Raw genomic sequence first — 26,337 nt, forward strand, 5'->3', positions numbered from 1 at the left:
ATAGGGCCATGCTCAATATGGTAGTGGGTGATGATATTTCAAGATGACTGACCCTGACCATACAGCAGGGTAATATTTGTCAAAATGTATTTGGAAAGGTGACTGCTACATTTTCTATGGTAAAAGCCTTCTGAAAAATGCCTCTTTCTGCTGAAATGCTGAAGTTTAATTGTAAAAATAAATAGTAATTTATTTCTCATTTAACTCAGGGCAAAGTTATGTGTTTTATGACACTAGGATAAGAAACCTACTTGTTGCAGTGCTGCGATGTTATTTGTTTTCAGAATCTCATTTGTTTTTTCCATTACTCTCACACCAAAAAAAGTAGAAACAGAAAGCTATGAAGCTTGCTGCACAGTTTGAAAAGAAAAAATTGTATTAACAGAGCTATAAGGCCAGAAGCTCTTTCAGTCTGACCACACCGTTTCATATCACAGGAAATGGAATCACCAAGCACCTTCTATTTTCAGTCCCCATTTTCTAAAAGCACTGTAGTGGTCCTTTAAAAGTACAGATTTAAAGAGGATGCTTAATCCATGAAGAAGATTTAAGAATTCATTCTTTGTTTGAATTTCCTTAGTTTCAACTTCCAGCCACAGAATATAATTTTATCTATTTCTGCAAGCTAAAAGAAGTATCTGCTCTCAGAAATCTGTACCCTAAGGTCTTCAGACTCTCATGAAGTGACTCTTAGCCTTGCCTTCCCACACTTTGTAAGCAGGGATTATTACTCTTCCTTCTACAAGAAAGGCTTTGCAGAACTACTCTTTCTTACTTTTCTTTATTCCTTACTATTCTTTCTGCACTTTTGTGAACTCTCCTGCCTTTTCAAAATACTTTTTGAGGAACCCAAAACTGTATACAGGGTAGGAGCTCCTTGATACAGTGTATGGGAAGAATAAAATAATCTTACTTGAGATTCCCTTGGATATGCACGGAAGATTCACATTCAGTCTTTAAGTTAAAAGGTCTCATTTTAAGTTCATGCTCAGCTGCGTTTACTTCTATTATAATGGACTTGGGCAAGGACATAGCTAAGTGGAATTGCAGGGAGGGATAAAAAAGCATGTTTAAATTGAATAGTAAAAACATTTTTTTATAGATTCACAGAATCTTGGTGTCATGATTGTGCAGAAGAGGGGTCTGCTGGTGTCCTCCACAGCACCCACTTGGCCAAGAGCCTGAAGTTTCCTCTCCATGTAGAAGGAGAGCACTGGTGAGGAATGGTACACAACTGCACCTCATCCCTGTGCAGACTGGAAGCACCCAAAAGGCATTCCTATATCGCAGAGCAGGAAAGAACTGCTGGACTCAACCATTCAAGCACAGTTGAAGAGCTCCCTGCATGCTGAGCATGGAGGAGTAAGTCCTTCGGTAGAAATATTCTTAAAGAGCTGACATTATATAATAATCTTAATAAAAATATACATAAGGTATAAAGTTCATCCCTGTGCAAATGGACAGTACAAGGCTTGAGTACTCAAATTCTAAAGATAAAAGTGACAAAGTTGCATTAAAATAATAAAAGAAGATGAAGTAATTCTATTTCCATACAGTATATCCGCACTTAAGTCTGCAGCTTTGATCTTAGCTAAGTGTGAATGAGAACAGGGTTTTAAGATTTTTGTTGAAGGCTTGACAGCATTTCTTTTTAACTATATTGATTTTTATATATGGGAAAGAAAGCTTTATTTGTATAAGAAAAGGGAGTGAAATATATCTAACACCACACTTGATGGAAGAAAGGCTCTGCAACATGCATGTCACAAAACTTTAATTTAATATGGCTGCCATATTTAATTTGTCTTTTCTATCTATATACAGAGGGAAGAGTCATACTGTTGAAAGGCTCATACAAGCAAGGTATTTCATGCTGCAGATAGGTGCAATGTTTATTGATTTGAAGAAAGGAGCTAGTGCTATCAAGTTACCTGTGGGAAACCAAATGTGGGTTTGTTTTGAATTATATGCTTGTATTTTTTTTCTGGCATTGATCTGCCTTCTAGATTGAGAGTTAGCTTTGATATTACACTGGAATGCAAGACTTACATCTTACTTCCCCCAAATTGTATTAAAAGGTGAAATATCACTATTTTGAAATGCTTGCCTGACTTTAAATGTAGAGTCAAAGTTCACCCTAGGAATAGTTATGAAGTTCCCTATCTAAAATCTACTCCATATGCCTTTAGCTTTTTCCTGTTACACAATGTTTTTGCCTTCCGAAATTTTACTAAGGTGTAGATGCTTGAATGCAGCTTACTCGAAAATTAAAGCCCACCCAAAACTCTGCCTTCAAAACAGTATCATTTTAACCTGAAACTACAAAAGCTGAAATCTACCTTTAATACAACTCTACCCAATATTGAGTACACAGTAACAATGCTTAATTTTTCAACTAGAGTTTTTTCCCCTTCATTATTTTCATCTCTCACTGAATATTTCTTTGAAGTTACTGCACTTGGAATATAATGTAAGTTGAGATAAATTTTGTTCCCTTGAAAATTAATGTAATAGAAACTATCATATCCTGACAAAATTAAGCCATGCTTCAACTACTGCTACTTGGAAACTGACTCAAAGGTAGAAATAAAATGTATTATTAGTTTAGCAATGAGAAACAGTAAGAGAATTTATGCAGTCATCCATAACCTGAAAGGGTTCTTCTGACAAGCAAAACTATTCTCTAGTTACTGGTATGTGGTTGCCCAAAATGGCGTATCTCATGAAACACGCCATCTGAAGCCTTCTTTGAAAAGACCTGCTGAATCTTATGAGAACCAAACCGAGATGAGAGCATCTTTGCAGACTACTGTGACCAAGCAGGAATCAAGAACTTGTATACATAAGGCAAAAGAACATCTTTTCTATGACAACAATTAAAAGATATAGTATGGAGAAAAAAAAAAGCAAGTATATTAGTGAAAGGAAACCTCAAGAAATCTGTAATGCTCTAAACACATCAGGAAGGCAAAGGAAACAAATCAAAGATTGGGGGCTGGTAGCTACTCTTAAACAGGCACCTCAGTTCATGAATCTTGCAATCTTGTAAAAGATAGTTTCTGTGTGTTTACAAGTGAGCAAGAAGTACTTGGTAACACTCATCTTTGATAATGACACTGCTAGATTCAGAAAAGCAAGTCCTCTGCACAGATGCCAACTTATTCCCCTCTTTTTAAAGGCTTAATGTTTGTAGATGATGTGCTTTACTTCTAGGTATCTGCATTTTACTACAGTTGTTTCCAGCAAATCAGCATTAATATACTTTGTTTTACTTAAATAAGGCTGATTTCAATTAGGCTAGGGTTTAAAAATTGGCTCTACAGTCCCACTGCCTTAGGATGCTTTGGTAAAAAACAGTGACACTTGAACACCAATGTTTACCCAAGTTTTAACCAAAAGATACATATTTCTTGGGGTCATCCACAGCCTTCTCCAGTTAGGGTACTGGAGCACAACAATGCCATTCCCTGTCGTTCTCTCAGTTGCCCAGGAATTCCTATAACCACACAACAAGCTTGCCACAGTCAACCGTAATAAGTAATCCAAGTCTGTTTACAATCCTTGCCTCAATCACATTAGCTTTTGATATTTGTGTGAAAAAAATCTCCCTTTCAAATTGTTCTCAAACACTATGTTGTGAAAGGAGAGGATCAATTGCTAGAGAAAGAAGAAAATTAATCCCTTTTATTTCTTCCTGTCACAGATGTCCTCACTTGGGGAAGGGAAGGTTGTTTAATTTTTTTTTAAATGGCAGTCTTAAAAGGAAACACATTTGAGAAAGAAGCGTATGAACTCTGTCAGTATGTAATGAGCTACTGTCCATCAGCAAAAAACACAGTTGCTGAATATCTCAAAGGATAAGTGGAAAAGCACAGAATGGAAGTTCTTGCTCACTTTCTCGCAATATACAGATGAAAAATTGGGGCAACATAAGCAATACAGAATGACATCCATTGCATCTTTAATTCTTTTGTGAATAGCAGCCTACACTCTCCAGGATAACAATGAGTATCTTCCCATGCTAAAAACTTAACACAAAAAGAAGTAGTAGATTTTTTTCAGGCAAGAGCCAGGTAGGGAAATTCAAGACTTTAGAAGTCGACCACACTCATCTGATTAGACTTTTATGTATCTTAAGAATCTAGTTTCACTGTCCAAATCAAATGTCACCCAAGGTGAATGCATAACATTCTCCCATGAGTTCTCATCCCACATGCTGCCTTCATCTAGAGAGTCTTAAGTCCATGGTTTCTAAAACTGCTGGGGTTTGAAAAATGTTTTCTCTCTGAGGTATCTCCTCTGCTCTCCCTTTCCCCCGTATTCCTTTCACCCTGTAGGATAAAACTATGGGTATAGTCAAGGGTCATGACAGTGACAAAAAATGGAGCATGAGAAACATAAGCAAGCGTAAGAGACCCAGGCTCCCCTCTTTGCTTGGAGATTTGCAAAACCTTTCTTCTAATCTCAATAAGATTCATTTCCATTTCAGCTGTATGTAGGATGCGAACAGCAAGCATACATACCAGTTCAAACAAGACTCCAGAAACAAACACCTTTAGTCTCTTGGCCCCTTTGCAATCTTTTCACAAAGATTCAGCCATTCATCTTTTCATATTGCTTGCCCTGATCACTTACAATGATATAATAAGGAACTATGGAAAAAGTTTCACTAGCACTTCAAACAACCCTTGCAATTTAACATTTGGAAACAGTATGAGAACATTTAATTCAGCACTACTCAGTGGCCTTAGCATAACGAACTGCCCCTCACCCATCCAGAAGGCATTGATTTTCCCAGTCAGCGCACCTGACACGCATCCAGTAAATGTATCTCAAAATGCATCTCTAGCTCTTGGTTGCTGGAATTCTGCAAGGCAAATCCCCTGAAGCAAGCCAAAATGGATTCATCGTGGGAAGGACAGCAGAAAGCACTTACAACTACTTGCAGATAATGGAAAATGTTTTCAAGTAAGTCATGTTGCTTCTCAGAGACGTTCCACTAATGGAAATGAAAATTATAAAAGCCTGCTTGTAAACTTTAGAGTGAGATCACGAAGTAGCTAAATTGCTGCAGTGCTGTGGCACACCTGTTTCAATTAAAGCAATTATCCTAAAGCATGGGACATTCCTGCCATCACTGTATCAGCCAGCAGAGCAGCTGCACTTCTATTCTCAAATGCCTATTTAACTAGCACGTAATAAGAACATTGTCATTGTTTATGTACCTTCTGTCACTAATTGCTAAGCTGTGTGTGAAAACAAATACTTGCTCTATCTGTATAAAATCAAGCCTCACGTCTTCATCATTCTTCTCACTAAGCTCAGTGAGGTCTGGAGTGGACGAAATGAGGTTCTACAGAGAGGAACAATTTTCCTACAAATGGGATGAGTTTAGGTTTGATCTTGTGGGCTTTCTCTGTAAAGAAATTTCATTGACCTTTCCTACAGTGACAATGGGAACACAGAGCCAAATAACTTCCTGGGGTACCTTTCCACAGCATGGACCTGACCCAGGTAGATTAGAAAGATATCTGACAAAGCTAACAGTATGCCCAAAAGGCTGTTTCTCCTGAAGAGTGATATGGCCTTATTCCCTGGTTTGGCCTCTCTCACATATCTGTCCTGTGAATACATATGCAAGGGTAATGATTATCACAGTATCTTCGCTTGTGGAGGCCTTATCCATCCACAGCTGAATACCTACTGATGGACAGGGGCTCTCATTTCTACTGAACAAGACTAAACATGAACAGGGGATATAGAGGTCAGAACTCAGTTCTCTATTTCAAGGTACACCTCCTATACCTCTATAAACATGAAACATTTAAAAAAATTTCAATTTCAAAATGTCACTGTTAGGGTAGACCAAAGTATCCTTTTATTTATTTTAATTTTTTTTTAGTGTCAGTGTTTCTCTTACCAGGATCTCTCTAGATATGCCCATCCTGACTTACCCCAGGGATTTTGGGTTTTTATGACCACATTTAAACTCTGCTCGTTTAAATTCAACTTTGCTTTTTCTTCTGCCTTCTGTTGCTTTTTTCTCTGCCACCTTTGATTCCATTGTTAATTCAGTTTCTCACAAATTCTTATCTCTAATTCCTTTAAAATAAGAAACAGAATGGAAAACATGTTCTGCAGATATTAATTAGTGCTAGGGCAAACAGTCTCATGAAATCCAGTACATTTACCTCCATCACAAGAGAACATACCTCAGAAAATGGTGCGTATACAACAAACGAGAAAGCACTGATCTTGCAAGCAATAACATTTTGGGCAAGTTGCTGTGGTTCCAACTGCTGTGATCTGGGGAGGTCACACAGTAGCACTGCTGCATCAAACACAAGGAAGATGTCTTACACATTAAGTAGTGTAATTTGTACACCAGGGACTTGGCAGACACTGATCATCAGACAATCACCGTTATATGACAATGTTTTTCAATAAATAGCACCACTTACTGCAATTTCTGCTCAGAGATTTCTGTGTTCCCTGCATTTGTAACATGGTCAAATAATACACTGAATTAACCATAGATGACATCCCAACAGTTCCTAAGTTACAGATTATCATTGACACAAGAAATCTGTCTGGTGGAACTCTCTTAGAGCAGTCACAGAATCACAGAATGGTTTGGGTTGGAAGGGACCTTTAAAGATCATCTAGTCCAACCCCCTGCCATGGGCAGGGACACCTTCCACTAGAACAGGCTGCTCAAAGCCCCATCCAACCTGATTTGGAACACTTCCAATAATGGGGCATCCACAACTTCTCTGGGCGACTTGTTCCAGTGTCTCAGCCATACTTCCTTAGGTTTCTAAAACTATTATGTTTCCTTTGCCACAAGTCTGCAGAGTATCCGGGGAGGGCTTCTGACACCCCATAAATCATATGGCTTGATCATCTCCTGCTTTTGCAGACTGGTTTTAAATCCTTTTTTTACGCATCTCATTTACTTGAGCATTCATCCATAAATTAAAGGCAGTGTGAAAAGCAGTTTCTATTTGATGTATAACATGTCCAAGCTATGAGGCTGTAGAAGAAAGTGTCCTCTGGTTTCAGCTCATTTCTTTTGTCCCTTTCTGACAAATATGTGACAGTCACCAAAAAAACCCCAAACAGTAACAACAACAACAACAAACCCTCAAGACAAATCTGTAATCAGTGTTGGACAAACACTTTATATTTTTGTGTTGGCCTTTTTAATGGCATTCATGCTAATGATGCACGCAGAAGGAAGTAAATGAAGTAGAAAATCATTACATAAATATGTGTAGTTTCATAAAATGAGCAATGACAGAGCTAACAGTGAGTTGAAACCAAGCTAAATAAAACATTCAGCAACAACCTCAGTAGAAAGCTGACTTCTCTATGTTAAACCCACCTCAGCTTCCTCTCTACTGCCTTAAGACAAAGATTCTTGATACTAGCTATATAACAAACTACTTTTATTTCTGCTCATCAGACAGAAAGAAATCGAGTTAGTCACATGAGCGCAAGCCTGCCTTCGCACAATTCACCCATAGGATTGCAAAATCAACCGAAATGCCCAAATACCATTAAAGCTTACATGAGATTCAAAAGACATCTTTTCCAGCAAGCATATCTTCTCAGTATACGTTTAACACATGCAATTATCTTTCCCCTCTGCAAAATATAAATTCTCTAATTATTACCAGTCCTAAAATAGGACCAAATTGGAGAGTTACCTAGGTATCAATTTGGGGTCCTCCTCTAGTGGATAACCCTCACAGAATGGTTTAATATAACTACTACTGCCTTTGACCAAACGGGTTGCTTCCTGGAAATGAACCAGTTGGAAGTTCTGTATGTTCAGGTTCTTGCAAACAGATTTACCATACTATACATACCTACCATACTTTACTGTCGTTGCCATATATTCTCATTGTTGGATAGAAACAGGCAAACTTTGTCTACATAATTATGTAAACTGGAAGAAAAGTATCTCACCGGTACTTTTAGCTTTTCAAGTACACTATCTTCCATTTCTAGTTAGAAAGGCACAGAATAGAAAGTGAAAACAAATCCTTCTTGAACCATTTCTGAGACCAAATTAAACCTTATCCCACTACAGTCAGAGAACCTGTATAGTTCAAATACAGTAAAACTCAGAAGCTTGACAGGGTGTTGTGGGTTTGTGTGGCAGGGTTTTGGTAGCAGGGGTGCTCCATGGGTGGCTCCTGTGAGAAGCTGCCAGAAGCTTCCCCTGCTCCAAGTCGGACCCACCTCTGGCCCAGGCCGAGCCCATCAGCGACGGTGGTAGCACCTCTGGGAGAACAGATTTAAGAAGGGGAACCTGCAGCGGAGAGGGAAGTGGGATGTGAGAGGAACCCCTCTGCAGACCCCGAGGTCAGTGCAGAAGGAGGGGAGGAGGTGCGCCGGAGGAGGGGCTGCCCCTGCAGCCCATGGTGAGACGGCAGGCTGTGTCCCCCCAGCCCATGGAGGGGAGCGGGGGAGCAGATGCCCACCTGCAGCCCGGGGAGGACCCCACGCCGGAGCAGGTGATGCCCCAAAGATGGCCGTGACTCCATGGGAAAGCCCATGCTGGAGCAGTCTGTGACTGAAGATCGGCCCGCGGAAAGGACCCATGCCAGAGCAGTTCGTGAAGAACTGCAGCCCATAGGAAGGACTCACATTGGAGAAGTTCATGTGAAGGACTGTCTCCCATGGGAGGGACCCCACGGTGGAGCAGGGGAAGAGTGAGGAGTCCTGCCCCTGAGGTGGAAGGAGCGGCAGAGACAAGGTGTGATGAACTGACCCCAACCCCCATTCCCCGTCCCTCTGTGCCACTGGGGGACAAGGTAGAGAAAATGGGGAGTGGACTTGAGCCGGGAAGGAGGGAACGGTGGGGGGAAGTATCTTGTTTTGATTTGTAGTAAATTAAATTGATTTTGTTTCTTCCCCAAGTTGAGTCTGCCTTTTGCCTGTGACCGTTAAGTGGTGAGTGATCTCTCCCTGTCCTTGTCTCAGCCCATGAGCTTTTCTTTATATTTTCTCCTCCTCATCCCACCGGGGCCAGACAGGGTGAGGAGTGAGCAAGTGGCTTCATGGTGCTCTGTTACCAGCTGGGCTTAAACCATGACAGGGGGATAGGACAGGACCTAGGAATTATGAAACATCTTGCTTTTTACATTATCAAGCCCCTCATTGTTTGACCAAATCTATATAACCAAATTTTTAATTTCCTCTTGATTATCCAGAAAAAGAAGAATCTTAAAAGAAAACAGACTGATGCTGTCATAGGTCTATCACCAACTTCTTTGTACATACATTTTGTTAGTGTCTCATCTAAGACTCCTCAAGATACCACAGTTTAACATGCTACCACATGCCAGCTGCAATAACCGATTGCATTTGGTATAGATATGAAATAAAATGTGCAGTCTTACACTTCCTCCTCTGAAGTTTAGACCACCCATGTTCCATCTTCCATTTACTGCAGATTACTGCTATAACTGCACAAATATCTTTAAAAAAATCTCACTGCTACCAGAAGGGGCAGTCCTACACACCTCTACTATACAGTTGTTTATACCCATCCTGGTAACTTATTTTTTTATTCACCACTTTCATCAACTCCCCAGCCTGCTTTGCCTTGCAGTTGCCTGAAGACTTCTGTTGACAAAAGGGAAGATGAGGGATGGGATAAATTCACGCCTCTGAAGTTAATAGGAGGGGAAGGTTGCCACTTGCAGCAACAGCTTAGAGTGAGTTAACATAATATACAGTCAAGACCGTAAGTATACTTTTAAAACAAATCATCTGATTGTTCTCACTTACCAGGCTTTGTTCCACCTTACTGACTGGCCCTGGAGCACATAAACTGCATCCCTTTCAGATGAAAGTAAAGCAGAACATGTGCTTCAGAATCACACCTAATGTGTGCCACCTGCTAATGCCATAGGACCAGACTCGAGCAAGTTCAAAATAAGCTCCCTTCCATGTACCCTGCATGGCTCTCAGGTCCTTAGCACCTACTGCTGGCCGCTACAAATCCCCTTCTGTACAGAGCACTATTTACTGGTATGGAAGTGGCCTTAAAGCATCTGGGAAACGAGTCCTGAGAGAGCTCACTGACTTGGCCACAGCCACTCAATGCTAAACCGTAGTAACACGAGCATGCACCTGAGCTCCCACTCACTCTCACACACTTGTACCAAAGCAGGTTACTCAAGCGACGCTTTTGAACATAGCCACTTTCACTGAATCCATAGCTGGTACAGACTGCAATGCGATATGTTCCTGTAGTATTTAATGCACTTGTAGGTACATGGATTGGCTAATTAGGACTACAACAAAATGAAACACTTATTAAATTTAATGCTTATTATGACATTAAAAATCAGTAACAAGACTTTAACAATATACTAAGAATGGAAATATCTGGAAAGAAAACAACATGTTCAAGAGTAATTTTCAAAAAATGACAGTTGCTTAAACCTCTTGTGAAACTTCATCAATCTGATCTTCCAGTAAAAAACATAAACCTAAAAAAAGAGAGGAATTTAAGTTTGGAAACACTCCTCTAAAGACTCCTACTGCTTTAATAAGACTTAGATTCTTAACTATCGTTTATCCAGTACTGAATTGTTTCAGGCAAGCCTTTTTTTTCCCCCTAGATTAGTGTCAAAACTTTGCTTTTTTCAGTGTACTAAGCAAAACAGACTGTTTTGGGGAGACCATGTACATTTCTGCAATTTAAATTTTACAATGCTCATCTGTGACATAATTGTGGTGAGATAAATAAAATAGTATAACTGACTTTTATAATATTTTAAATATGGTTAATGTTCAACCCTTGATTTCTGATAAGAAGGACTAGCTTTTCATGGAAGTCTCCAAAACATTAAATCCAACAAATGAGTTGCCACAGCTTCTGACTTTTTATGATGTTATTTAAGGCATGTTTTAAAGAAGAGGTTGTGTACAAAATGAATAATAATGGTTATTATACATGTCATCCACCGTGAACAGTATGGACTTAACAGCATGTGGGAGTACAAAATTTATGGTATACACTATCTACTTGCAAGCTAAAATACAGGAATATGGATTGCCATTTTAATGAATTCTGTAAGGTTCAGTATTGAAATACAGGCTGCAAGTTTGCCAATGAAACAGGGCTGTTTTTAAACTCTCATAGAAAACCAACTGACAATAGCTTGGCAAGAGCACTACAAGAAAATGAAAATGAAACTGTCCTGAACGTACCCTGTAAGCAGAAAATACTTCTGTTTCCCAACTGATAAATGTAGGATCTGCCTTAAACTTTCACAGAAAATATCTTTTCTCCAATTCAATCATTACAGACTGTTTCATGCATTCAAGGCTGTCGTGGTTTAACCCCAGCCAGCAACTAAGCACCACACAGCTGCTCACTCACTCCCCCCCCCCCCGCAGTGGGATGAGGGAGAAAATCAGGAAAAAAAAGTAAAACTCGTGGGTTGAGATAAGAACGGTTTAATAGAAGAGAAAAGAAGAAACTAATAATGATAATGATAACACTAATAAAATGACAACAGTAATAATAAAAAGATTGGAATGTACAAATGATGCACAGTGCAACTGCTCACCACCCGCTGATCGACACCCAGTTAGTCTCCGAGCGGCGATCTCCCCCTGCCCCCACTCCCCCCAGTTCCTATACTAGATGTGATGTCCCATGGTATGGAATACCCCTTTGGCCAGTTTGGGTCAGCTGCCCTGGCTGTGTCCTGTGCCAAATTCTTGTGCCCCTCCAGCTTTCTCGCAGGCTGGGCATGAGAAGCTGAAAAATCCTTGACTTTAGTCTAAACACTACTGAACAACAACTGAAAACATCAGTGTTATCAACATTCTTCACATACTGAACTCAAAACATAGCACTGTACCAGCTACTAGGAAGACAGCTAACTCTATCCCAGCTGAAACCAGGACAAAGGCCAACTTAGATTTGGTCTCCTCTAGAATGGTTAATCTTGAACAGGGAACAGAATTAATAAGAGAGAGAAATAAATTTGGGAGTTTTGATGATAAGATTACGGTGTTACAAAACCGGAATGCAAGTCTGAAAATCTTAAAAAAGTTTTGATTAAAAACGCTGGCAAAATCTCCTCTGATCGTGTGCGGCAACAAGGCTTCATTGATGAAATGGAGCTATGCTGACACACACAGGGTGGGGAATTAGCCTTACACTTTTACAGGGAGGAAGTATACAGCAATTGGAGATTCAGTGAAATGCTCTAGTAGCAGACATCTTGGGGGAAAAAGGTGTATTGAGTTTTCTGCATTTTTATTGGATTTTCTAGATAATACTGAACATCCTTTTCAAGCAAGACTTTCTATTCTTTGATTCAATCTTTATTAAATTTTCTGGTAATGTAGCCCTACCTTTTAAAAATACTGTTTAAAGATTCAGGTAAATTTGAAATGTAAATTATCTTTAGACATCAAAAGTAAGATTAAGCTGCTAGAAATTACTTTCTGGACATAGCTAAGATCATTTAGACATTCATAAAGATGTTGTGTGGTCTATCTGGTTTACTTAAAGGCCTTTACTGGTTTACTGTGGGAGGGCACGCAGGGAGGTCGCCTCTGTGAAGGAGGGGCATTCCACTGGCCGAGTGGAGAGGATTCAAGTCCACATAACCCAGCAACTGGGCACCGTTCTGTGACCATCTGTGCAGGCCAAGGGCACTCTTGCCACCTGACCCTCAAGGCAGAATGGTGGGCACTCCACTGAAAGCGAAGGCTGCAGCTCCGTCTGGGGGGGTCTGCACCATCTACCGCAGACGGTGGCCAATGCCTCCACCCAGACGGAGCTGCTGAAGGGAGAGCCTGCAGTAAGTGAGTGCTGAGACCTTTCCCCTCGGGCAGGGACAGGCAGGCAGCAGACCTGCCTGCAAAAGGTGTGGAGGACTGCCTGTAGCAAGTGGCTGAGCTGCAGGAGGCAGCGAGAAGGCGTCGTGACATCATGGAGGCTGAGAAGGAGTTAGACAGCTGGTTCCAAGTGCGGGCTGCAGTGGACCCACAGCCCACGGCCAAACAGCCAAAAACTCCCCCATCGGCACACACGGAAGGGAGGGAGGCCAATAATGCCAAGTATGGAAGCTTGCAATGGCAAGGACCAGCAGGAGGAAGAGACTTCCCCTGAAGCCTGAGGTGCCCTTGCAGAACCGCTTCACAGCTCTGCAGACTGAAGAAGAAAGACCTGTCACATCAGGAGAGACTGGAGCTGAGTAAGGCAGCCCAGTCTGCTCCCTGTATGACAACCAGCGCAACTCAGAAAAGGCGACGGGTGATAGTAGTAGGTGACACTCTTCTGAGAGGTACAGAAGCTGAGCTGACACACTCTCTAGAGAGGCGTGCTGCTTACTGGGGGCTTGTATCAGGGATGTCACCAAGAGACCACAAGCCTTGTACAGTTGCTGTTGTTTCATGTGGGCACCAGTGATACAACCAGGAGCAGTCTGAGGAGTATCAAGAAGGATTACAGAGCCCTGGGAGCGGCGGTAAGGGACTCTGGAGCACAGGTCGTTTTTCATCAGTCCTCCCAGTCAAAGGGAGGGGGTTTGAAAGAGCCAGTCAAACCTGGCAAATCAACAAATGGTTATGGGACTGGTGCCACAGCCAGGGGTTCGGCTACTTAGGCCATGGGACTCGCTTTAAGAAAAGTGGCCTACTGGTGGCTTGATGGGGTCCATCTGTCAGAGAAGGGGAAGAGCATCTTCGGTCACAGGCTTGCCAAGCTGGTGAAGAAGAGCTTTAAACTAAAGTTGCCGGGGGAAGGGAACCTTAATCCATCCCACTCCTACCAGTTTGATGCCAGTGCCAGCAGTGAATGCCCAGAGCCTAGAAAGGGATCACAGGTCAGCAGGAGAGCACCTGAAGAGCAGCACAAAGGATTCCAGACACTCCAGCCAGTAAGTCAGCTTCATCGGGGGCCCAACTTAAATGCCTCTATGCAAACAAATGTAACATGGGGAATAAGCAAGAGGAATTAGAGACGTGCACATGCCTGCAGGGCAATGATCTTATTGGCATCACGGAGATGTGGTGGGATGGCTGCTATGACTGGAGTGTTGGAATGGAAGGATACAGGCTCTTTAGGAACAACACGCAGGGGACACGAGGAGGGGGTGTCACCCGCTATGTCAATGACCAGGTGGAGTGAGTGGAGCTCTGCCTGGGGATGGATGAGGAGCTGACCGAGAGCTTATGGGTCAGGATTAAAGGGAGGGCAGGGACAGGTGACATTATAGGGGGGATCTGCTACAGGCCACCCGACCAGGAAGACTGAGCGGATGAGGCTCTCATGAGCAGCCTCATGTTCACAAGCCCTGGACCTCATGGGGGACTTCAACCACCCAATATCTGTTGGAGAGACAACCCAGCAGGACATAAGCAATCCAGGAGGTTGCTGGAATGCGTTGATGATAACTTCCTTCTCCAAGTGATAGAGGAGCCAACAAGGAGAGGTGCTATGCTGGACCTTGTTCTCACCAACAAGGAAGGGCTGGTAGGGAATGTGAAGCTCAAGGGCAGCCTTGGCTGCAGCGACCATGAAATGGTGGAGTTCAAGATCCTTAGGGCAACAAGGAGGGCACATAACAAGCTTGCTACCCTGGACTTCAGGAGAGCAGACTTTGGCCTCTTCAGGGGTCTGCTTGGTAGAGTACCATGGGATAAAGCCCTGGAGGGAAGAGGGGCCCAAGCAAGCTGGTTAATACATCCCAACAAAGAGGAAGTCAGGCAAAAACACCAGGAGGCCTGCATGGATGAACAAGGAGCTCCTGGACAAACTCAAACACAGAAAGGAAGCCTGCAGAGGGTGGAAGCAAGGACAGGTAGCCTGGGAGGAATACAGAGAAATTGTCTGAGCAGCCAGGGATCAGGTTAGGAAGGCTAAAGCCCTGGTAGAATTTAACCTGGCCAGGGACATCAAGGGCAACACGAAAAGCTTCTACAGATACCTCAGTGACAAAAGGAAGGCTAGGGAAAATGTGGGCCCCCTCTGGAAGGAAATGGGAGACCTGGTTACCTGGGACATGGAGAAGGCTGAAGTACTCAATGATGTTTTTGCCTCAGTCTTCACTGGCAAGTTAAACCATGACACAGCCACACCGCCCAGGTTGTAGAAAGCAAAGGCAGGGAGTGGGAGAATGAAGACCCACCCACCATAGGAGAAGATCAGGTTTGAGGATCTAAGGAACCTGAATGTGCGCAGGTCCATGGGACCTGATGAGATGCATCCACAGGTCGTGAGGGAACTGGTGGCTGAAGTGGCTAAGCCACTATCCATCATATTGAGAAGTCATGGCAGTCTGGGGAAGTTCCCACGGACTGGAAAAGGGGAAACATAACCCCCATTTTTAAAAAGGGAAAAAAGGAAGACTTGGGGAACTACTCAGTGTCACCTCTGTGCCCAGCAAGATCATGGAGCAGATCCTCCTGGAAACTATGCTAAGGCACATGGAAAATAAGGAGGTGATTGGTGACAGCCAACATGGCTTCACTAAGGGCAAATCATGCCTGACAAATTTGGTGGCCTTCTACAACAGGGTTACAGCGTTGGTGGGTAAGGGAAGAGCAACTGACGTCACCTACCTGGACTTGTGCAAAGCATTTGACACTGTCCCACATGACATCCTTGTCTCTAAATTGGAGAGACATGGATTTGACGGATGGACCACTCGCTGGATAAGGAATTGGCTGGATGGTTGCACTCAAAGAGTTGTGGTCAATGGCTCCATGTCCAAGTGGAGACCAGTGACGAGTGGCATTTCTCATGAGGTCGGTATTGAGACCGGTGCTATTTAATATCTTTGTCGGCAACACGGACAGTGGGATTGAGTGCACCCTCAGCAAGTTTGCCAACGACACCAAGCTGTGTGTTGCAGTCAACACACTGGAAGGAAGGGATGCCATCCAGAAGGATCTCGACAGGCTTGAGAAGTGGGCCCGCACGAACCTCATGAAGTTCAATAAGGCCAAGTGCAAGGTCCTGCACATGGGTCGGGGCAATTCCAAGCACAAATACAGGCTGGGTGGAGAATGGATTGAGAGCAGCCCTGAGGAGAAGGACTTGGGGGTGTTGGTTGATGAGAAGCTCAACATGATGTGACAATGTTCACAGCCCAGAAGGCCAACCATATCCTGGGCTGCGTCAAAAGAAGCGTGACCAGCAGGTCGAGGGAGGTAATTCTGCCCCTCTACTCCACTCTCGTGAGACCCCACCTGGAGTACTGCATTCAGGTCTGGGGCCCCCAACATATGAAGGACATGGACCTGTTGAATTGAGTCCAGAGGATGGCCATGAAGATGATCAGAGGGCTGGAGCACCTCTCCTGTGAAGACAGGCTGAGAGAGTTGGGGTTGTTCAGCCTGGAGAAGAGAAGGCTCCAGACCTTACAGCAGCCTTCCAGTACCTAAAGGGGGCCTACAAGAAAGCTGGAGAGGGACATTTTACAAGGGCATGTAGTGATAGGACAAGGGCTAATGGCTTTAAACTGAAAGAGGGTAGATTTAGATTGGATGTAAGGAAGAATTTCTTCACTGTGAGGGTGGTGAGGCACTGGAACAGGTTGCCCAGAGAAGGTGTGGATGCCCCCTCCCTGGAAGTGTTCCAGGCCAGGTGGGATGGGGCTTTGAGCAACCTGGTCTAGTGGAAGGTGTCCCTGCCCATGGTGGGGGGGGTCAGAACTGGATGACCTTTAAGGTCCCTTCCAACCCAAACCATTCTATGATCCTATGATTCTAATCAACTTGCTTTGAAGTAAATGCCAACTGAGACTCTTAAATCACATGGATTTTTTATTTCCATTCCCTTGAACAAACAAAAGGCATTTGAGAAAAAATGATGATCAAATAGTCATTTTTCAGAGGGCTCTTTTTGTTTTTTTTTGAAGTCAGCTCCAAAGTTGTAAATATGTCAGATCCGATTGAGCCAGCTTCTCTTTAAATGCTCAGCTAAACCGAGCTCATAATGGGAAGAAGTTGTTCTGGTAGACACAGTCTGCTTGTAGACTGTTAATTACACTGGCCACCACCTTAGGATTTTTCATACATATGCTCAAGCACAGGCTCCTGGCTAGTGTTACATGCTTATTAAGTCATAAGTGAACTACATGAATGCTATTGCAAACACTTGAAAAAAACCTTAGTAACAAAACCTTAGAGAAATCACTACATGGTGAAGGATTTAATACTGAATACTGCATATCTACCAGTTTCCCACTGTATTTCATACTTGTAAAAGGATGCTAATCAAAGTCAGAAGATATCTGTGTTTTGCTGTTAGTATGTTTTTAATTTTAAAAAATCTCAGTCATGCATATTATAGTTTAACAAAGAGCAAGTGCCCAAGTCTTTCCAATCACATGCATCTTAATAAATCAGAGGAACACCACGCTTGTGGCTTCTGATAAAAGTACCGCTTGTTTTCATTTAGTGCCTGCTATCACATTAGCATTAAACTGCTTTGAAGCCTGTACTGTATTTAGTCTTTCATTTTTCACACTAGCATTACTTAAGATGGGGGCTTTTATTTTCAGTCCTCAAATGGCTCTAAATTATCCTCGTTCAATTCATTCTAGACACACTGTATTTTTTCCTTTCAGCTATTTAAACTGTAAAAGTTTCATGAATAAAAGAAAATTATGAACAATAGAAGGGTGCACTATATGAAAATATGTTTAACATATATATATTATTCAATTTCTTAAAAGTTCAATTCATAAATGCCATTCCATACATTTTTCTATTTTTTCAAAAGTTTCTAGAATTCTTCATATTTTCCATTAAAAAATAAATAATGATTACTACTTCAATTGTACCTCTAATCTGATATTAAAACAAAAAACAAACCTCCACCACTTTTTTATTGGCTACAGTAAATAAACTTTAATTATTTATTCTTCATGAGTTAACACTCCCCCCGTGTCATAGAGAACAATTAAAAAAAGTAATATTGGGGGACTTTTTTAATTGGAAGAAAGTATAATGATAAATAGCGAGTGAGAATATCATTACTTCATTACATTTTGGCAGTGAAATAGCTTGCTTTGTTCGAGAGACAGAACACATGCACCTCCCCAACACTGAGAAACTTGGAGGGTAAAGTACGTTAAGGCATGAACTGAAATGTATGTGTATTCTCACACAAGGACTTGAATGCATTAGAGAGCTTTTGACAGGATCTCAGTCAGGTTTGCGGGGTTGGGGTTGTTCATCTTTCAGTCTGACATCATCTTTATTTCTTGTAAGAAGATACCTTTATTTGGTTAATACAGTATGTCGAGTAGGGTATCTCGGATCAGGTATTAGCTCCTAGATCCATCTGCACTATTCAGTTGCACCTTAATTTGGTGTACGGGCAAAACTCAGGCAACCATGAAAACCTCTTTCCCTTCCTGCTTCTGATGTTGATTTCCATAGAAAGGAAATCCAAGAATGTGAGCTGGACAGAAGCTGCGGGACACTTCAGCAGAAAGACCAGATATAGCCATAGAAGTCACTTGGCTGATGAGATGGATGTTTTCCTTGTGGTTTTAAGAGGTTTTGCTAAATAGAGAGAGTAAAATGGAGAACCTTATAAGAATGCAGTCTCCTCATTCTTTCCAAAGACTTTACCCCAAACTCATGTGCAAAATCAGGAAACCGCTAGAGCATGTTTCACAAGGACAAAGAGAAGAACAAGAAATGTGTGGAGGACCTATGGACTTCAGAGGTAGAGGAAGAAAAGTTTTCTTGTAAGATGAAGGAATTAAGAAATAAAGACATCTACTGAGACATTCTAGTGGAAAAGGGGGAAGACATTTGCAGTTCTTTTTTTCAGCTATGAAAACCTGCAAGATTCAGCAACTCATTTAAGTTTACCAGTAGGTACAGAGGGAAAAATATGGAACTTGACAGAGGTATTGCATTTCAGCTTCATAGTCGTACATGAATTGTCTCTAGTTCTTAAACAGAAGCAACAGCAGTTATGAAAATCCCCAATCCCCTTTTCTAAAGAACATCCTTAGGTATATACTTACACACTTTCACCCAAACACATGCACATCACACTTACCGCATGCAAAGAAAATATTTAAAATGCCAACAGATCACCAATGAAGTTTTAACAATTTTTCACCCATTTGTTTTTGCTTGCTTTTCTTTTTTGATTTCCCAATTTTAATGTTGTATTTCTCAATAATAACAATGAAATATTGCAGTATGAATCTGTACTTCATACAAAAAGAGATATCAGCTGTAGAAATAAAACTATGGGGTAGTACATCAAGACAGCTGGATATCCTAGAGACAACATTTCCAAGAAAAGCCCACTACTCTTAATATCTGTTTTGAGGAACCCACTACTGTATTGACCACTGGGAATGTGGAACATATGCTTGTAAAACCACCTCCTTTCTCATTTCAGCATCCTCTAAGAGATTCTCTGGACAGGAAAGCTAAGCCCTGCACTGCCCATTGCAAACCACCACTGTGTCCAAATTCTCCACAGATGCTCAAAAAGGCTGCAAAAACTTGAATAGGCTTTGAAATTTTTCTTTTTTTCCAGCTAAAAGCAAACATTACTACTTTATTACTACTATATCTTCATCATATTTTTTTTTACTTAGAGACATAAGGGTCTTGGATTTGTTGCATTGAGACACTCATATCTTGGGTATCATTCCTAGTTTTCTATGTCATTCTTGGACAAGCTGTTTAATTTAGGACATCTTATTATCTTTCTTCTTTTTTGTTTTAAATATTACCATAGTCTTAAAGTGAGTCAGTCAACACTGAGATAATATAACAAGTTTCAATGAATTACCATAAATACTGAAAAGAACAAAATCCTTCCGTGCAGCATCTCATCCAAGTGAATTCTTATTGCTAAGACTATCATATTTTTTTCTCTAGATTTAGTTTTGGGTCTATATGCACAGCAAAAGACTGCTGTATGAAGACTTACCCTTTGCTTTTTTCATACTATTACAGCATTGTGAATATTTGACTCCTTCTGCCCTTGCCAGAATTACATTTTATTTGCTTTAAACAGTGTGAGACCTATAAGTGTATTCACAACCATTTTTGCTCTGATCTGATAGAAGACACAGATGTGTCTTCTACATGTGCCTGAACATTAACAGTAGTTTTCCAGAATTTTACATAAAAATAAGACAGATACCACTCTAACAACCATGTTCAAGTCAATTTTATGAACAGGCAGCAGAAGCAAATCATAATAAATATAGAAATAAGTAAATGTATTTTTATCCTTTTAATGCTTTGTTTCCCCGCAAGTTGAAAGGTACTGCCCTGAAAGTTCTCATGCAGCTGATCAGTTAACATTCAGGTTTACTGCAGACCTGCCTATTTTCAGTATCCACATTACCCATCCAAGACTTTCTTTCAAAAAGATTGAATACTCACAAATCCACCTGTGGTAAAGTATAACAGCAATTCCTAAGTATTTTGAAGAAAAATCCCAAGTATTTCTATTTCAAGGAGGGTAAACAAACAGGCTCTTAAAAAACATGTGGACATTTCAGAAAATCTATCCATGAACTGTCTGTCCCAAATTTTCAAAAAAGCTCATCTCTGAAAAATAATGGGAACTACTTGGCACTACATGCTTTTGAAAAATCTTGCCATCTTTTTTAATAACATCTGTCATTTACTCATATTTTTTAAGTAAGTACACTGATACTATCTTCATGATCAAAAAGGAAGGAAGAAGGAAGTTTGCTTTCCTTTTCTAATTGCAGTATACTTTACAATGTACTTCAGTGTTTGAACGCTCTGAATCAATGCTAAGATGGTACACTAGTATAACACTGTTCTCTGATGAAAGTAGTAACTGAGTATCACTGAACGCTGATGTTCTAAGTACGCTATACTTCAGCAGGAACTATTTCATATAGATATGTTGCAATTTCTCATTTATCATAAAAGTGATTTCAAGATACTACTAAAATGAATTATACTTACTGTTGTAAATTTGTTTTTCATAGTATGTAATATTTGGCAATAATGAAGAGTCAGTAGTTGGCAATTGGTCATATAATAAAAATGACTGCTCATCACCCCTAAGCTTACAAGCAGCAATGAACCATAGCCACAAACTGTAGCTATTTATAAACACCTGTATAAAGTTTCAAGTCATTTACAGCTGTTAAGCATGTGATCTGAAAGCAAAAGGGTGCTTTCCAAACTCAGCTATACCTCTACTTGAACTATCTCAATGTCAAAGTCTTCTTTTATTTAATTGTACACAAAGACTCATAGAAACATTGAAAACCAAAGTAATGATGGGACTGCTTAAGACCAGTTTGCTTTAACTGTCAGGCCTGTGATAGCATAAATTATATGCTGTGGCTTAATACAAAGCCTTGCTTTCTTACTATGCAGGGAGCCAATGAACACTAAATAATCCTCAATATTATCACATGAAATAGATCCCAGTTTAAAATTTAGATCTTGGTATTTGTGACTCCCTTCTTATCTTCATAGCAGTTTCAAAATGCCTAGATATTAAAAATACCATTCTGAACTTATTACTTTTGTTTACATTTAATAAAACCTAGCTGTTTAATCACAGATCATGTTGTAGTCTGATTTTAATGTATACAAAAGGTCAGGGCAACTTTATTTTTTTCATGATAGCCAGAAAATACTATGCCTCCCAGGAGGATATCATATCACAAGCTATTGCTTCTGTTTGCGTTGTGGCACTTAAGCTTATTAGAGGAGTTATGTAGAGGAGTTAAAACATTCTTTATTACCTACAAGCAAATAATGGAGTATATGAGCTAACAAAATGCTCAAAGACCCGAGATATACAGACAGGAAAACAGTGACACTGTGGTTCTTGAGTCCCTGAACACAAATGTTCTTCTTTTCAGAAAGTGGGATCGCTGCTCTTTCTTTCACCTTTATTGTGGCATCAGTGATACAATTTTTCAAATGTGAGTACATCATGGGTTAGGCCCAGCTGGCAACTGAGCACCACACAGCCGCTCACTCACTCCTCCCTGCCCCTGGTGGGATGGGGAGGAGAATCAGAAGAAAAAGGTAAAAACTCGTGGGTTGAGATAAGGACAGTTTAACAGAACAACACAAGGTGAGAAGAAATAATAACAATAATACTAATAAAAGAATATATGAAGCCAGTGATGCACAATGAAATTGTTCACCACCTGGAACCCAATGTCCAGCTCATTCCCAAGCCATGATCCCTACTCCCCCCGGTCCAGCTCCCCTAGTATATATACTGAGCATTATGTCATACGGTATCAAATACCCCCTTGGCTAGTTCGGTCCTGGCTCTGTCCCTCACAACTTCTTGTGAAAATTAACTCTGTCCTAGCCAAACCCACAACAGGGTGGTCAATTGCTTGTATGCAAGCTTCAGTAATCACTGCTTGCGACAGAAGGGAGACCAGAGAGGATGAACATAAGCAAAACATCTTGTTAGGATTAACTTTTGAATCTGAATCAGCAACCCAACACTTCTGAAGACAAATGACAGCTTTGTGTTAATTATAAGGTACTGGAGTTTCAAAGCTTAATGGATCCCATTTTTCTTTTTCCTCATGCAATACTTTTTAAAAAATATAAAAGTCTAGTTTCTAGCCAACAAACTCGCCTGAAAATGTTGCATCTGGAGTACACATCAGAATAACTTCTTTATCCATGGTGAACATTTCCATTTCTACATTTTCAGGAGACAGATTTCAGCTTTAAAATATCCAAATATTATATTTTTGTTTCTCACTGCAGAAATATCAAAATCTTTCATCAATAATAAAAAATAGGAACTTCCTTTCAGAATAGTAAGACAGTAAACAGCTGACAGCAGCTTTTGCAGTACTGGCTTCTTTGATACTCAAATTACTAACACTTTATTATTAGTAATAGTAATTATTCACATTATGATGTTATTGCTGAATCTGCTTCAAAACTCCCCCACTAGGCCCTTAGATTTTGCATCAAATCATGGTCTGAGACCTATTTTGTCCCCAAAAGTGAAGGAGCTTAAAATTTTTTAAGGCTACTAAAAATTCAAGCGATCCCTAATTCTTGACAAAAACACAAATCAAGTATTATTTGTGTCTATTCACTGGCTAGATTCCCTCACATAAGGTCTGTCATGTAAACAGTCCCAGAAACAGTTGGAGGCACAGAAATGTACATCATGTAAATGAAGAGCACAAAATGGAAGATCTCAGTGATGATATTTATGTTCGTGAGTGTGGAGAGGAGTGATAATTCAAATATGGCATAGCCATTAACAAGTTATCCTGGCAGTGCCTCCTGTCTCAAGTGAAGACAGATGTCATCAAGGATCATGCATTACGAATGTTTTATCTCTGCTAGGTACAGCATGTTTAATGGAATTTGCATAAAGAAGTCTAGGCTAGGGTTTCTTACAAACTACTGACAAGTAACAACAAATCTGTCTCTCCCATCAAGCATCCCAAATAGTTTCAGATTTGAGCTAGACTAGGCCTTGGGCAATCCACCCAGAGCAACTTCAATACCTCACAGCTAGTGTTCCATCAGGAGAAAACAAACCTTTCCTCATTGTGAAAAGAAAGTTTTGGTGCTGTGGTAAAACCGTAAGAGAGGGTTCTACGCATGGAGGTCCCAGGTGGATGAGGCTTGTACAGAGCAATAAATGAAAAAATGACAAATGATGACAGAGTAGAAGGCCAGCATATTCACTGCTGGCTGAACCTACAGTTACTCGTTTCCCTGCCAATGTGTGGAACTGACTGCAAGCAGCTGGGAAACCAGCCATCCCTCTTTGGTGCTCTTACGTATTTGCTCAGCAATTACTCCAGCAATTTCACATGCATACTCAGGATTTGACTGCCTTTATTCACCAAAAGCCGGACTTTAAACTCGATGTCCCAGGTCATGTACAATTGTATACTGTCATTTATATAAAATGATCATTACGCAAATGTCTGTGATTATCAGAATACAACTGACCTAACTGAGGTAGTACATGAGTACTTAGAAATGCTATTAAACGTGGTTTTGCTCATGCACGCTACTTTTTTTTCTTTAAAGAAGCTTGCAATACTGCAAGTCAAGTCTAAATAGAAAATCCTATCTATCAAAGGCTAGATACTAGTAAAATAACTATATCCATTTTACAGCCAGCCTTGGGTAAAAAGCAAAGCAGTCCTGAGTTTTGACATTTTATCTACAACTAACTGATTATACAACAGCTGAGAGTCAATCTGCCTTTCTTCTCTAGTGTTTTCATCTGTATAATGAGAGTAGTAGGTAGAGATGGCTTGCAATGCTAATGTAATTAGAATGCTGCATTTGATAATATCTAATATGGTTACTTTGATGTTATAAAATGATACAAAATATTAGGTACTCTGAAAAAAACCCATCTTGACATCCGAAGTAGTAATTTAAAATGATGAACCAGAACAGTAAACCAAAGCATTGAGTCACCTTCGCAGACTCAGGCCTTCAGAGCTCTCTTTCTCAATTCCTCATTCATAAAACGAGGATAACATATTGTCCCAGCTAATAGAACAGTCATAAAGATAAAGCTGAGCTCCCTGCTGCAAGCAAGTCAAACCTCTGGCATCTGGCTGCACATCTTTCATTTCCCCTTTACTGAGCGTCCAGCTTTGCAGTCACTGGTTTGATTTAAGTGTTGCTGAGCCTTGCAAATGCATGTGAAGAACAGAGGAGCAGTAAATACACAGTATTTCTGTGAATAGGGAAACATGACTGGGAAGAATGAACACAGGGACAAGAAGTCAGTGGCTCCTGGTTCGGATTCAGGACTGCCTCCGATTTACATGTGACCTTCATAAGTAATTTTATATTTTCATCAATTTTTTCCACCAGTAAATGGGATGATAATACATTCCAATACTACCAAGGGAGTAACAAAATATACACTAACAGTTTTGAGGCACCAATGAAAACATTAATAAGGAAATTAATATTTCTGTGCAAAGTCTAGCAAGGTTTTGCTGTACAGCATAAAATAAGGCTAGATTCCAAACTGAATGCTGAGAGACTGAAAAAGGATGATCAATTTTTAATTAATAACACAGCATGTGATTCGCCAATTAAGACTCTCCCAGAGTGGATATACATGTAGGACAGAATTAGCATTGCTCATACAACTTTTATTCTTTCACTTCCTAAGTTTTTGGTGCCAGACTTTGCACTCTTTGGAAAAGTTACATTGTGTACTGCGACACCATAATAGGCGCATTGATTACCACTTGCAATTGAGGACTACTTTCAAGGAAAAGTTATCTAAAACTGTCTTGAGGTACTAAGAACAGCCACCTCAGTAAAAACTCTAGCATAATTTGTCATAAAAACATGCAAGCAGGTGACATGAGTTGAAATATCAAAAGGAAAAAATTTTTTTTGGACTAGCCATACTAATGGGGTATGCACCCGATAAGCACCCAGCTTCACCAGAAAAAGCAGAGAACACTTCACGCAGGTTTCTCCACTCCGCAGAACAACACTTGGACAACAACCCGGGGAAGCAAAGGCACTTCCCCGGGAGCAGCGCATCCCATTTCTCCACAGGAATCTCACCGCACGCCACTGCCTCCACCCTTCACCGACAGCCCCCCAAGCCCTCGCGGGCAGCCCTGGAGAAAACCGCCGCAATACCGTTCCAGCGGCAAAGCCCTCCTTCACGCCGAGAACCACAAAAACCCTCCTCACCCACGAGGCCCACCCGTGCAGGGCTTATGCTCGGCTGACAGCCCTGCCCCTCCGCTTGCCCCCCCCCGGCCGCGACACGGCGGCCGGGCAGGGGCGACCTCCGGCCCTCGCGCCGACGGCTGATTTCAACGGCCGGGCGCGCGCCCACCCTCACACCCCCGCCCACCCTCGCGGGCACGGCCCCCGCCGCCGCCCGCCCGCGCTCCCCCACCCGGTCGCCGCGCCGCCCCCCACGGACCTGCCGGGCGCATGGCGCCGCCGCCGGTCGCTCCCTCGCTCGCTTTCCCCCAGGGCAGAAGGCGCTGTCCGGGCCGCTGAGGTCGCCGCCGCCGGGCCGGAAGCGTGGGGCCGCCCCCGGCTCCTCCCGGCCGTGGGGCTCCGCCGCCCGCTCCGGTCCCCCCCATCTCCCCTTTGGCGGGAAGCGTCGCCGCCCGCCTCTGAGGCCGGAGTGTGAGGGGAAACCCTCGCTGAAGCGCACACACACGCACCCCACCCCACCCCCGCCCCGTTAGACGCGGTAAGAGCCCTCGACCGTCGAAGTTGGTTGGCTGTGGAGAAAAAATGAGGCGGCAGTCGAGCCTTTCCAGCTCGGCAGAGTTTTGGGGTTTAGTGCGAGGCCGC

At 41.7% G+C, this 26,337-nt stretch overlaps 1 protein-coding gene across 2 annotated transcripts in view; it reads right to left on the reverse strand.

The window, feature by feature from the left end:
- Positions 1-26,036, reverse strand: part of BANK1 (B cell scaffold protein with ankyrin repeats 1) — a 163,718-nt gene extending 137,682 nt beyond the window's left edge. For both annotated transcript variants that reach the window (XM_069783759.1, XM_069783748.1), the window contains exon 1: positions 25,955-26,036. In XM_069783759.1, coding sequence (XP_069639860.1) covers positions 25,955-25,967 — 13 coding nt within the window. In that variant the 5' untranslated portion in view covers positions 25,968-26,036. The remainder of the gene's footprint in view (positions 1-25,954) is intronic.
- Between the last annotated feature and the right edge of the window lie 301 nt (positions 26,037-26,337).

The sequence above is a fragment of the Haliaeetus albicilla genome, chromosome 1, assembly GCF_947461875.1.
Source record: "Haliaeetus albicilla chromosome 1, bHalAlb1.1, whole genome shotgun sequence".
In the NCBI taxonomy this organism is placed as follows: Eukaryota; Metazoa; Chordata; class Aves; order Accipitriformes; family Accipitridae; genus Haliaeetus; species Haliaeetus albicilla.